Below are 14,686 nucleotides of genomic sequence, written 5' to 3'. Positions count from 1 at the left end.
AACTGCACTGGCCCTGGCTACATGCAAGCAATTGATCATCTTCTTCCCCTCTTCGCTGGCCAAATATCTAAGAAATAAACATTTATTCTTTATATAAACACATATATCAGACTTCATTTTACAATGGATTTGGAAAGTCCCATGTCTCCTAAACATGCCAATACAAGTATATATAGATTTATGAAGATTTCTGACTTATATAGCTTGAAAATTCTCAGCAGTACACTACCAAATTTTCCTCTCTCGAAAACTGTATACTTAAAAAAAACATTCCACTAACAGTAGGTTTACTCTAGCACAATACAAAATGACAAATACAACATTTTCAAGTTTACAGGATCTTATCTCTTACTTCATTAGGTAACCAGCTAAAACTTCCTAAATATGAATGCCAGGAGTCCATTAAACAGTTTGGTTTACTTTAGCAGTTTTATGTTCTAAGCCTCAAGGGGCATTTTGAAACCAACCCAAATCCCAAATAATATATCATACAGTGATACCTCCTGCTTTCAAAATACTTAGCACTGTATGTTATTTTTAAATGTAGAAGTGAAGCCTATAGTTGTCATTTTTCTAATATAAAACTCTAAAACAAATCTCAGCACATGGAACCATATCTAGGCCATAACCCAAATTCCAACCAAGCTATACATCAATAGGCACATATGTATTTTAGAGTTTGAGTTTATTTTTTTCAGCCAGTGTGCTGACTTATACTGCTTAAAGGCATTCTATGTTATCTTTTTTCTATTTACTTGTATAGTTTCCTGTCTAATTGACATCAAAACACACATTCAAAAACTCAATACAGAGACAACAAAACCACTGGGGTTTGGTCTTTTCTTCTTTTGCTGAGCTTTAGTTTCCCAACATATCAGCAAGGATGCAAAACCTATTGTGTCTACACTGGCAGAATGCTTTGTTATAAACTTTTTTTATAGTGTCAGTTATGGAGCCTGATAGGAATAAACCTAACATGCACCTTTCATTCAAACACAAAATTCACTGCAAACTTTAAGTATTCAAGATTAACCCCCCCAATAAACATCTCTGCTTATACATCACAATAATAATTATTAAATAATAACTATTACCTAATCATTTATTTGCTCCTGAAAATGAAGTTTTCCTCTGATTTTGCTTTCAGTGCTCATTTGAGAATCAACCTAAATGTCAAAAGTAAAAATATGTCAAAGTAAATATATTCAGCAGAACTCTTGTTCCTTGAGATAGAAAGTTTTCAGTTGTCATAAAAGGCAAAAAGTGATTCTAGACTTCTAAAAACAGCATCCAATAAAGCAAGTTAGAGAAAAGTAGGTCATCTAATGGTGACAATGGAGTCATCAAATGGGAGAATTCTGTGTCAAAGTTTTAACATAAAATACTACAGTCATGCCACCAGGGCACATGTACACCTGAAAAACAAAAAACAGTTCTTGGCATTTGATATTTATTAGACAAGCAGAAGAACACTGGAAAAGATCAACTGAAATATAAAAGGTCCTCTTGTTACATTTTCTTTTTAGAAAAGCACCCAGCCTGCAGATCAGGTAGCCATTTAAAGGAGAACGAAACCCAATGTTTTTAAAGCATTTGCCACATGTCCCTCTCCTGAACCACCGTAGTGAAACTTCTTCCACTTACTTACTATTTCTGCACCATGCCGGATTTATTTTCAGCCGCAGCGTTACTTGCGGCGGCCATCTTTTTATCGATTGCGTCACTTCCTTCTGGCTTGTAACATCGGCGTTGGCCTGGGGAAATCTGTAGAGCTGTGTGAGCATGCGCTTGGCTTGGGGGAGTGAAAGTGCATGTGCATACACCCTAATCTCACTTCGTTGTGTGGCAAAAGGAAGCTGAAATCTTTTATAAGAGTGTACAGTATTTTTGACTTTTGCTGGAATGGAAGAAGTCTAATGCAGGAAAGCTAATGGTAAGTAGCTCTTCACGTAAAGGGCAACAAGCTGAGCTTAATTTGTAAATAGGGTTAGTCCATAGTCCATAGTTTGCTGGGGGTATAGTTATTCAACTCAGTTTCAACTCAGGTATAGTTTTTTTAACTCAGCTATGGTGGAAAGAAAAAATAAACGTTAGTTGTCCAAAACATACCTTCTAATAGTATTTGGCAATCTATCTACTTTGGTGGGAACAGGGTATATTTTTCAACCAAATTAAGACATAGCACCACACCATGTTTTGTGCACTTCAGTAACTCTTGTTGCCAGGTATGGGTGTAAAAGGCAAAAAATCCACTTTCTTTAGATGTACAATGTGCGCATTTGTGGAGTTGAGAAAAGCAAGTTTAAAGAAATCAGTGACCTACAGACTGAACTTTAAGCTTTTAGACCATCGGAGTAAATCCTCCTGTCAAAGGTAAAACAAAAACAAAGAAATACAATCCAAGACTTTATCAATAATATATTTTTACAGTGCACAGAATATGGCCTTTTCACACTTATACAAACCCTGATGCTAGAAGGGCAACAACAAAGACTGCTGGAATCTAATGTGATACATCAAGACAATAAATAATACATAGTGTACAAGAACATAGGAGATGGTAGATGCTATATTTCTAAGTTCTCATGTATAAATGTGCAGTGGAACAGAGTGCTCTGACATATATATACCCTGGTTAAACTTTTCTTTTCTTGACCAAGGACTAGATGACTAGATGAGAGATTCAGGATTCCCACCTTGCAAAACAATAGTAAATAAAAAAACCTAAAAAAAGGACAGATGTTGCATTACTTTGTAATCTACCGTTTGTCAACTCTTCTGGAGGCCAAACTGTAAATAATATGCTCTAAATGATGGCAGCCTCCCTTCAGCATAACAACTTACAGGGTCAAGTGAACTGTTCTGCTGAAGGCAAACTGCAGTAAGTTGGACTAGACCCCAAAAGACTGGAACTGTTTAATTATCTATAAGCACTTATATAATTCTCTGCATTCCTTTTTGGGAAGTATGTCCCTATAGTAAAATCATGATCAAGGAGGCGCCCATTTGAGATAAACAGCAGCAGCTGCAAGGGCAAACAAGATTTTGAGCTGTATTAAAAGGAGCTTAGATTCCAGGGACTGGTCCGATTGCCATCTTGGAATCAGGATTTTTTTCCCCTCTGCAGCAAATTAAGGAGTCTTCAGACGGGTTTTTTTTTGCCTTCCTCTGGATCAACTAGCAGTTAGACAGGTTATATATAGTCATTAAGGCTGAACTTGATGGACGTGTGTCTTTTTTCATCCTTTTGCCTTCAAATTCTGGTTACAATTCCTTATCAACCATTAAAGAGATACTGACATGAGACATGAGAAATTAAACCTGTTTTAGAGCTATTATAACATTATCTTTATTTAGAAATAATTGACAGGTAACATGTTGACAACCATCACAATAACTGAGTAAAGGTCTAATCCATCTTCCTGTGCAAATTTACAAGCTTGCTTTTCACTACATTAAGTTAATGACAGCACCAGGACGGTAAAAAGCATAATAACATCCTATAAGACAAAACTTCCTTTGTAGGGTTTGCAATTACTTTATGTTATAATGTATCTCTATTCACCATGGGGTGCATATGCAGTATTTATAAATACAAGTACAACTACCAGTATCTGGAATTCAAGTTTTCTAGAACTCCTCCATTCTAATGGATTTAGTCTAGTAAACAATTAGCTGGCAGAATGTAAGTTATGGGATAACACTGGTCTTGTGTCTTTTAACACAGACTGTAATGTGTAAGAAGAATATATATATTTATGTTTTGCTGTTTAACAAGGCACAGAACCTTAATGTAAACAAAATTATAGAATTTATAATTGATAATACGATAACTGGATCAGTGGAACTTAAGTGTATCCCATTACCCTATTTCCAAAACCTTTTTCCACCAGTACCCAGATTCTAGATAATATTATCTAATATTAAGATAACTCCTATTGCTAATTAATATAATGTGAAAAAACAATTGGTTGTTAATGTGTTTAAAGCTCAATAAATTTAGTACATACTCATAGGGGCCCATTTACTAAACAATTTTCAGATATATTCATATTTTTTGAGTTTTTCATGGTTTTCAGTAAATTTCCATGAAAAAATCATACTTTGCGCAAAGAATACGAACATTCCGGAATTCGTTAACGCTTTGGTTACACTTTTATGGGGGCTATCTTTTTGCCAGGTTTGATCTGTCGAGTGCTATTGAGTCCTATGGAAGGCTTTCAAAGCCAGACATGGAAGGCATCAAAGCCAGAAAAGTTTTCGTGGCGGTAACAAACTTTTCGGCATGAAAATTTTGTGACTTTTGGAACACAATTGCGATATTTTAGTACAAACGATAAAACCATTGTCGAGACATTTTAGAACTACAGAAATTATCGTGGTTACTAAGAAATTATACCATATCGTGTTTCATGCCCAGAAAAAAAATAATTTTAGTAAATGTGCCCCATAGTTACACAAATGTAAAAATTACTATCAACCAGAATTTTTTTCTGGTAGAAAAATAAATAAATTGAATGCCTCTTTTTACCTTTACCACCTTCCTTACTACTTTACCCCCATTGTGTCTGTCCCTGACTTACAGATAAGTAGACTCTGTTTGGCAGTACACCTGTTTTTATACAAGCAAAATGTGCCTCCAAGCCAAGAATTAAGTACAGGTATGGGACCCGTTATCCAGAGCGCTCGGGGCCTGGGGTTTTCCGGATAAGGGGTCTTTCCGTAATTTGGATCTCCTACCTTAGGTCTACTAAAAAAAACTATTTAAACAGTATTTACACCCAATAGGATTGTTCTGCCCCCAATAAGGATTAATTATATCTTCGCTCTTTGTTATGCTCAAATTAACTTTTTCCAGCCTCTTATTGCTACTTGTCCCAACTTTTTTGGGATTGTTGACACCATGAAATTCTGAATCAACATATTTTTCCCTTAAAATGGTACATTTTCTCAGTTTAAACTTTTGATCCGTGATTTATGTTCTATTCTGAATAAAATATTAGAAGTTGGCACCTCCACATCATTGCGTTCAGTTTTTATTCACAATTTGTTTAGTGTCCCAACTTTTTTGGAATCCGGTTTCTATATTGAGCTATGTCACCAACCGTAGTAGCACTGGACTAGCTAGTGATGTAACTGGAAGCAAAAGTGGATTAATCTGTACATGTATAGATAGCAGAGCACATGTTGGAGTGGCTCTAAAATAAAACAAAGTTCTGCTCAGTCTTAAGTCTGTTAACTTGGCACAGCAACATCACATGGTGTCTGAAGTACACTAGGTAACAAAATGGCCCAGTTTCATCCACCTCTAAATCTGAATCTGCGTGGAAATCTTGCTGAAAACTGGAGTACATGGATTCAGTGATATGATCTATACAGCACTACCAGTGGCATTGCAGAAAAAGGTGAGAAAGTTTAGTGTGCCACATTTTTGCATGTCGCAGGAGAAGAAGCGATAAAAGTGAATAATACCTTTGAATTCATGGAGGGTGAAAGAGACAAAATAAATGTGCTAAAGAAAAAGTTTCAGAAATCCTAGAAAACATTTACCATATATTAGACACTTAGGGGCTGATTTACTAACCCACGAATCCGACCCGAATTGGAAAAGTTCCGACTTGAAAACGAATATTTTGCGATTTTTTCGGATTCTGTACGAATTTTTCGGATCCAATACGATTTTTGCGTAAAAACGCGAGTTTTTCGTATCCATTACGAAAGTTGCGTAAAAAGTTGCGCATTTTGCGTAGCGTTAAAACTTACGCGAAAAGTTGCGCATTTTTCGTAGCGTTAAAACTTAACGCTACGAAAAATGCGCAACTTTTCGCGTAAGTTTTAACGCTACGCAAAATGCGCAACTTTTTACGCAACTTTCGTAATGGATAGGAAAACTCGCGTTTTTACGCAAAAATCGTATTGGATCCGAAAAATTCGTAAAGAATCCGAAAAAATCGCAAAACATACGAAAAAATCGCAAAGTACCGATCATTACGAAAAAAACGCAATCGGACTCCATTCGACCCGTTCGTGGGTAAGTAAATCAGCCCCTTATTCTTTACAAGGGCTCAAGGACAAACAGAAACTATTGAGGCATATGTCACAGACTTAAAACACAAAGCTAAAGACTGAATTTGGGCTGCTGCGTGATTCTTTAATTCGTGACAGAATTGTGTGTGGCATAAAAAATGATCAGGTCAGAGGCAGATTACTAAGAGAAGCAGACTTGACTTTGGAGAAAGCAATAGATATATGTAGATCAAGTGAAATAACCAAGGCAAAGCATTAAATAAAGAAACTGAAGTGCACAAATCAGAACCGTTGAACAAAAAGTAAATCACAAAGTGAAAACTAACTCTAAAGGCACTGAGCAATCTGTATCAGGCTGCCAGGATGGCTATATTTCAATAAGAATGTTATGTATTGTTTGTTCAGAATAATTGTAAATGAACAAAAGCCCCTGTGAACCATAATAAAAGGTTAACAAATCTAACAGTTCTGCTTCAGCATTACAACTTGTTATCTGTTTATGGGATTATTGATAGTGATGAGTGTAATTTTTCTCCAGGCATGGATTTGCGGTGAATTTGCGTGTTTCGCCATTGGCAGATTTATTTGTGAAACAGGTGCAAAAATTTGCAGTAGAAATAGTTTGCTGTGTGTCAAAAAAAGTCACATGTGTCAAAATAGATGCAGTCACATCAAAATGGTCGCAGTCATGTCAAAATAGTCTTTCTGCTAACTTTTCTAAAGTTTTGCAAGTTTTTCGGCGAAGCAGAACAGGACAGATTCTCTCATCACTAATTATTGTTAATGCAGTATAATCTTTTTCAATGCCATGATTGTTATGTTTTTCTCATAGGATCTGGTGAAGCTCTAAAGACATGACTTCGGAATCTTAATATTAAGGGTATTGGTGCATATAGCTCAGCAGACCCCACATGGCCACATCTACAGTATATTGTATAAATGAAACATTTCCAAAATCTTGCGCATAATATGAAAAGAAATTCCCTAAAGTACATTTGTATTTAAAAATGGGCATACACCATAAGATCTGCTCATTTGGTTAGGACTTTAAATAAGATGATCGTTTGTTGGCCACCCATACATGCTTGTGTATTGGCATCTTTATTGCGGCAGTCACATTGCCCATAGTGCCCATTCCTGAATCCCTTAAATTAAAAGGGGGACAAAAAAAAAAACATATTCTCATCTGACTTATGGAAGTCTTATCATACTGTTAGCATCTTTACCTTGTGGTTTGATAGTTCTCTGTGGAACAAATGGGTTTGTCAGTGCTTCTTCACAATTCATAGTACTGTATACATAAAATGTGAATTAAGCTGACTGGTGCCCAACTGAACTTATAAACAACACAGGATAAATATTTTACTGTTAAAAGTTGTGTAAAAATGCATGACTGAGCATTTTTAGAGCGATATAGATACGTTGTGTGGTGCTAAGGGGCTTTTACCAGGGTTTTTAGAAGCTGTGATCCTTTACTTTTCAGTACAGTTTGATTAGTCGCTTCTGTGAAGAAACTATAATCATTAGGGCTATTTTGGAGAGCTGGACTAAGTAATTATAACAAACCATTTAAAGTCAGTTTACTAAATATTTTGCTGCAAGCATGGAGCAGAAGAACAGGGTATCAGTTAGAAAACATTGTTTGTTTTAGTATCACTCAGTAGATCACAATATAAACAGCCAATTTTAATCTAAAACAGGGATCCCCAACCTTTTATACCTGTGAGCCACATTCAAATGCAAAATGTTTTGGAGAGCAACACAAGTGCGAAAAAAGTTCCTGGGGGTGCCAGTGAGAGCTATAATTGCCTATTGATAGCCCCTATGTTGACTGGCAGCCTACAGAAGGCTCTGTTTGGGAATTGCACTGGGTTTTTATGCAACCTTCTAACCACAAATCAAAAATAAGCACCTGTTTGAGGCCACTGGGAGCGACATCTAAAGGTTTTTTTTTTAAGAAACATGTTGCTCACGTGCCACTGGTTGGGGATCACTGCTCTAAAATAAGCAGTTCATATAAATAGTTCCATTAATTAATGTGAGTCAGTTCATTGGGGACCAGTGGAATCTACCTGAGGTTTTTAATCCATTGGTCATTAGTGGAGTTTGTCTCTACCTGTCTATGCCAAGCTTTTCTGCACTGTCTTTACTTAATACATAGCTTCCGTAAGCTTCTATGTAAGTTATGTAAGTGTATTGGCAAGTTACATAAACTGTGTACATTTTAACATAACGTTATACATAACTTACGCAATTAACATAATTTGTGGGTGAAAATTTCAGCTGGACCACAGTCCCCCTCTCCCCACCTGACAGTGGCCCTGGGTGTGTTTGTGTATCCTAACAGATTTACCAGATTGGGTAAGGATAATGGAACTGTAGACTCAGGAGTGGAAGTTCCAGATAGGAGAACAGTCTCTCTATTAGTATAGTGACCTGGAATTAAATTTTGGACCCATGGGGAAAATCCAAGAATGAAATCATTTAAATGCTAAGGAGATTCTGCTAGTAAAATCTATACTGTACTGTACCATTACAGATATCTGGGTACTAATTAAGCGCAAAACTGGCCTGTTTCACTTCTCTGTATAACATTTTTTTTTACCAAATCCACTGATGTCAAAGGAAAAGTGTATTTTTTTCTCCATTTTTTCCAGTGCAAAAAACAAAGTTTTTTTTTTGTTTGGCAAAGTGAAACTCTAATAATACCATTGGTGTTTATTCCCCCCTTTTTTTCCTGACAATTGGGGACTTATTAGGCCCTAAGTGTGCATGGAACAGCAGCTGGTATATAGGATATTCGTTATTCACCTTAGTAACCATTGGGTTAATTTTGGGATTCACAGGTGTTACTGATTTGGTCGGGTCTGCAGGTAATCAATGTTGCAGGTGTGTGAGTTTGTAGGCTTTTAGGTGATAGGCTGTGGGGAGCTAGGCAGGTCATGTGGTACTGTGGTGAGGGGTATAAAAAGGGGAGAGGGAACAGGTCACTTACCTTTCTTCATAGGAAACGGCTCAAGGCGTTCCTTTCACCATGCTGTCCAGATTCGCCAGCACTGCTGCTTCCAGGGAGCTGACCACTGAAGAAATGCTGCGGTGGATCCTGCAGGGAGAAAGAAAAGATGCAGTTGCCCAATTATATCAGCAGCTCCGGAGAGAGAGCGATGAAACAGAGGAGAATCAGGCCTGCACATCTGAAGAAGTGGAGGGCAGCATTACAGACTCAGCGCCAGCTACCCGCCCAGCAAAAAAGAAAAGAGGAGCAGCAACTGGCAGCAAACCTGTCACGCGGGCTGCCACCAAGCTAAGAAAGCGTGCAGTGTCCGTCGCTGGGAGGAAGGGAAAAGCGGTCCAGCAGCCAGAGCAACAAGGGCAACAAGTACAGCCAGAGCGGCCAGAGCAGACGGCGCATCCTGTAAACTGGCCGTCAACATCACCTCCACGTCTAGCTATGGGAGGTGATGTCGGCGCAGTGCGCATGCGCACTCAATCAGTGGAGCCGAAATTAAAAGGCACAGGATCCTCATCTCTGGACTGCACCGCACCTTCCACATCTTCCCAATGGCCACCACAAGAGGGCGCTGGAGTGCTAGCAAGGGGACAAGCAGGAGCGTCGGGGCCACTTCAAGAGTCAAACACCTTGCAAGAATTGGGTAAGTTAGACCTATTAATGCCCGGTTTAAAAGACTTTATTATGTCTAATTTCCCTGCCTCTGCACCTGGTGCGGCCTTAGGGCAACGAAGCACAGGTGTATTAGAATCTGCTTACAAGGATGTTTTTGCATGTGAATCTACACCACTAGGTCTGCATTTACCCAATGTGGTAAAGGAAAAGATCTTAAAGGGTGACTATATAGACTTATTATCACTATTGCCTTCATCAAAGGACTTTCTAAAATCTGACAAAAAAGGTGATACTGAGGAAGAAAGGCGCAGACCAGTGGCTCGCACCTTTTCTAATTGGCTACAGGCGTTTTGTATTTTTGCTAACATTTTATGTAGCAAACATACAGAATTGGCACCGGGACTATTTAAACATATTGACATTATTCTGGATGCTTACAAATCTTATGGTGGTATATCATGGTTTGTGTATGATGATAGATTCCGCCAAAAAATGGCGGTAACTAAGGGCCTTAAATGGGGGTCAAAAGATATTGATCTTTGGATGGGGATGTTGGTACCCAGACCTCAAACTCCATTGCAGGCACAAAAAGCAGGGGTTAATAATGCCAAGCCTAATTACTGTTGGGCATTCAATGAAACAACATGCCGTTTTCAAAGTAACTGCAGATTTAAACATGAGTGTACAATCTGTTCAGGCCAGCATCCCGCATTCAAATGCATTAAAAGATTCTTGCCATCAGTTGCTAAGGCCACCAGCAGGGAACAGGTTACAAAATCCGATAACGCCGGTGAAGGTGTTAGAAATGTTACCTTATCTAAACATGTACCCAAACCAACAGAAAGCCAAGCTACTATTTGAAGGTTTTACTGTGGGTTTTTGGATACCTTCTAATGAGTTAACATGTTCTCACGTAGTGTATGATAATTTAAAGTCTTTATCATTAAATTTGCAAGTGGCTAAGGATAAGATTGATAAGGAGATTGGTCTGAACAGAATTGCTGGCCCATTTCAAAGTCCTCCGTTTGTAAACATTAGGCTATCACCTTTAGGTTTGGTGCCTAAAAAGGAGCCAGGTTCTTACAGACTAATCCATCATCTATCTTATCCTAAGGGTTTATCAGTTAATGATGGGATTGACCCCGATCAATGTACGGTAGAATACACTTCCTTTGACAAAGCAGTTGAACTATTGAGAGACAGTGGGCAAGGGTCATTATTAGCCAAGACGGATATTGAATCTGCCTTTCGTATTTTACCTATACATGCAGATTGTCATCATCTGCTGGGTTTTCATTTTTTGGGGCAATTTTACTATGATAAGTGTTTACCCATGGGTTGTTCATTGTCTTGTAGTTATTTTGAGAGCTTTGCTACATTTTTGGCATGGGTAATTTCTTATTTGACAAATTCTAAATTTATTATACATTATTTAGATGATTTTTTGTTTATCAGCCCCCCAAAAACAAATACCTGTAATAGCTTGTTAAACACATTTAAGTTAATAGCAAAAAAATTTGGGGTACCATTGGCAAAAGATAAAACTTTAGGGCCCACAACACTAATCCAATTTTTAGGAATAGAAATTGATACTGTAGCCATGGAGTTTAGACTACCACATGAAAAGATTTGCAAATTATTGCATTTAGTTAGAGTAATCAGAGCAGTTAAAAAGGTAACCTTAAAGCAACTGCAATCCCTGATAGGTCACTTGAACTTTGCAACTAGGGTAATTCCAATGGGGAGAGCATTTAACAAAAGACTCATTGCTCTCACAGCAGGCTTGGATAACCCAAAATTGCATATTAGAATTACAACCGATATAAAAGAGGATTTAGATATTTGGGAACAATTTTTGAGATCATATAACGGGAGGTCATGTTGGCAGGAAGAATTTCAAGATAATGAGGCAATTAAATTATATACTGATGCTGCTGCATCAAGTGGCTTTGGTATATATTTTTCAGGTAATTGGTGTATAGGTGCATGGCCCCAACATTGGATAGAAGCAGGTTTTACAAAGAATATTACTTTGTTAGAGATTTTTCCAGTATTAGTTACACTGGAAATTTGGGGTCCCCAATTAGTTAATAAGCGGATATTGTTGAGATGCGATAATATTGCAGTTGTTCAAGCTATTAACTATTTGTCGTCAAAATCACCACCAGTTGTAAAAATTTTAGACAAATAGTATTGCGAGCACTTCATTACAATATCTGGTTAAAGGGTAAGCATATAGCTGGTGTCAATAATACTATTGCTGATGCTTTGTCACGCTTTCAGCTTTCACATTTCAGGCAGTTGGCACCAGAGGCAAACGGTTCACAGGATCTCTGCCCAGATTATCTTTGGGGTTTGATTTAAAAGAATTAATTGGGTTAGTAGCAAATTCTTTGGCTCAGAAGACATGGGAGGCGTATAGGGCTAGCTGGGCTTTGTGGCAAGCTAGCTCTATTGAAAACCCACAGGTGGTTTCAGACTTGGATAGATTGCTTATGTTTATTATGAAGCTGCACCATAAGGGACTTGCGGTGGCAGCAATCAAAAAACATGTATCGGGCATTGCATTTTTTCTTAAATTATTCGATAAGGTAGATATTTCAAAATTAGCTATTGTTAAACAATTGTTGAAAGGGTTAAGAATGACCAAACCTATTCAGGATAAGAGGAAGCCAATTACTATGGCAATTTTACTGCGGTTGGTCTTACAGTTACAAACAATTTGTACTTCAGTTTATGAATTAGTTATGTTTAGATTACTGTTTATATTGTCATTCTTTGGTGCTTTTCGGGTAAGTGAGATAGTGTCTCCGAGCAAAACCAATCCAGGTGGTTTATCCTTAGTCAATACTAAGTTGTTTCAAAATAAATTGAGAATCATTCTTGAAAGGTCTAAAACAGACTTATTTGGAAAAGGCTGTATTATTTGGTTAGGACCTTTAGTTAATGATGCCTTATGTCCAGTTCAAGCATACATTGCTTTTTTGAATCTGAGGGTTTCCAAGGAGGGCCCTCTATTTATGCATCAAAATGGGGATTTTCTTTCAAAATTCCAGTTCGTTCAAGTCTTAAAGCTTGCCTTAAAGGGAATTGGTCTTGCTCCTAGTGATTACGGCACTCATTCCTTTAGAATTGGTGCTGCAACTCAATTATCATTGCTTGGGTGTCAGGAATCAGTTATCATGAATGTTGGCAGATGGGGTTCTAATAGGTTTAAGTCTTATATCAGACCGAGCCTTGTTGATAAAGTTTAAGATTTTCTCTTTTTCAGAACAAAGGATCGTTGTATTCATATTGGGACATTCCTTCATTTATGCAGCACAGAGGAGAGCCCTAGACAGAAGCTATGGCATCAATCTTGGTTTTAACAAAGAAGAGGTTATCATTCACTGGATGGGGATCAGGGGGGCCAGGTGGTCTGATTTAATTCCAATTTTGTCTCAAATGTTGTCAAAACATGGAGCACCTAATTTAGTTCTTATTCATTTGGGGGGCAATGATTTAGGCAAGTTTAAAGCAATCGAACTTATTAGAGCTATTAGAAAGGATCTAGCCCTTGCACATTTTCATTTACCTGGTATTTTATTTCTGTGGTCTGAAATGGTGTCACGCAGAGTTTGGACCTTAACAAAAGAGAAAAAACCATTAGAAAGATGCAGAAAGAAGGTAAATTTCGCAATTGCTAAGTTTATGAAGTCTCTGAACATGTTATCGTACAGGCATATTGATCTGGAGGGAGGTGGAGATGGCTTGTATGGTATGGACAACGTGCACTTATCTAAAATCGGTTATGACATTTTCAACATGGGATTGCAGAATGCAATTGATATGGCTTTGGTGAAGTGGAGGGGAGGCCTAAGCTGAATTAGGGTTAAATTCAGCTTTGGCATGGAGGGGTTTTGTTATCAAAAGGAATGTGATGGTTAAATGAAATTTTATGCACTATAATTGATTTCAATAAGTTAGGCGGCTTGTGAAGGTGAACAAGCTGGCTAGGTTCCTGGTGGATGTGCATTTAATACTTAATAAAAAGCTGCGGCCTTTCTCCACTTCATCATAGTGTCATGTGTGTTTCTTTTTGTTTATTTAATAAAAATCCAGCTTGCGCGTGCCATGCATCTTTTCCAGCACAAAAAATCAGCATTTTATTTTTGGCAAAACAAAATGCATTAGGAAAATTCTAATAATGCCACTGGCATTTTTTTCCACAGTTTCCACAGTTATTTCAGGCGAATAAAAAAAATGCATGGTGCAATTCTAGTGCTGATTTGCAAAAATATTGGCCACTGGCAAGTGAAACTAATTGCTTATCCCTATGGGGTGCCTTTATCCTGATGCACTCAGGTAGAGCACTGCTACTTGAAACAGCTGGGCCCTTGGGGGAAGGCGCTCCAGGTTGATCTATAACTCTTAGCACATTCAGTTTCATAAATAAACATGGGCACCAGTGGTTTTAAGCAGATTCATTAACAAAATAACAGAGATGTCTGGCCCAAGTGTATAATGATTCATATAGAGTGCACCAAGGTGTATCCACAACCCCCAAACCCCCACTTCAACTCATCCCTTTCTCCAATAAAGCTTTGGTTACCTTAGGGATTACGCTTCTCTTGGTACCGAGGCTTCCTGTCATGCAGAAGTGCACATTAGACAATGGTTAGGGAGTAAGAGGGGGTTGCCTACATGCTTACCCCTCACCACCCATCATGAATACAGAAATGGTCCCAGAGGCATTAAATGAACCCTCTTGTTTCAACAATTTATCTGAACTGTCTGTTTTACTAGAGAGTTTGTTTAATAACACCCACTATTCTTTATCCCTTGCGCCAAAATCTACTTCTTATCTTATCCCTTTAAACATTTACAACCTAGAATGGCCAAGATCCATAAAACCTCATAATTCAAGAACAACCAGGTCAACACTAATAAATTATAGCTGCTTTTACTATATTTATCTAAGAGAAACATATCTTAACATATTTTCTATTATGTAACATTTCTATTATTATCATATGTGTCATTCGCTGCTGAATA

General features: G+C 37.8%; 1 protein-coding gene across 1 annotated transcript; it reads left to right on the top strand.

Moving 5' to 3' along the window:
- Positions 1 to 9,039: 9,039 nt before the first annotated feature.
- LOC101731247 lies at positions 9,040 to 13,706 on the top strand. The gene is made up of 2 exons (XM_004910549.3): positions 9,040 to 9,680; positions 12,924 to 13,706. Exons 1-2 carry the CDS (start codon positions 9,062 to 9,064, stop codon positions 13,514 to 13,516), a joined length of 1,212 nt encoding a protein of 403 aa, XP_004910606.2. The 5' UTR covers positions 9,040 to 9,061; the 3' UTR covers positions 13,517 to 13,706.
- The last annotated feature ends 980 nt before the right edge of the window (positions 13,707 to 14,686 follow it).

Source organism: Xenopus tropicalis, chromosome 10 (assembly GCF_000004195.4).
Source record: "Xenopus tropicalis strain Nigerian chromosome 10, UCB_Xtro_10.0, whole genome shotgun sequence".
NCBI classification, from domain to species: Eukaryota; Metazoa; Chordata; class Amphibia; order Anura; family Pipidae; genus Xenopus; species Xenopus tropicalis.
The sequence above is the reverse complement of the archived record's forward strand: the minus strand, read 5'-3'. Positions and strand labels throughout refer to the sequence as shown.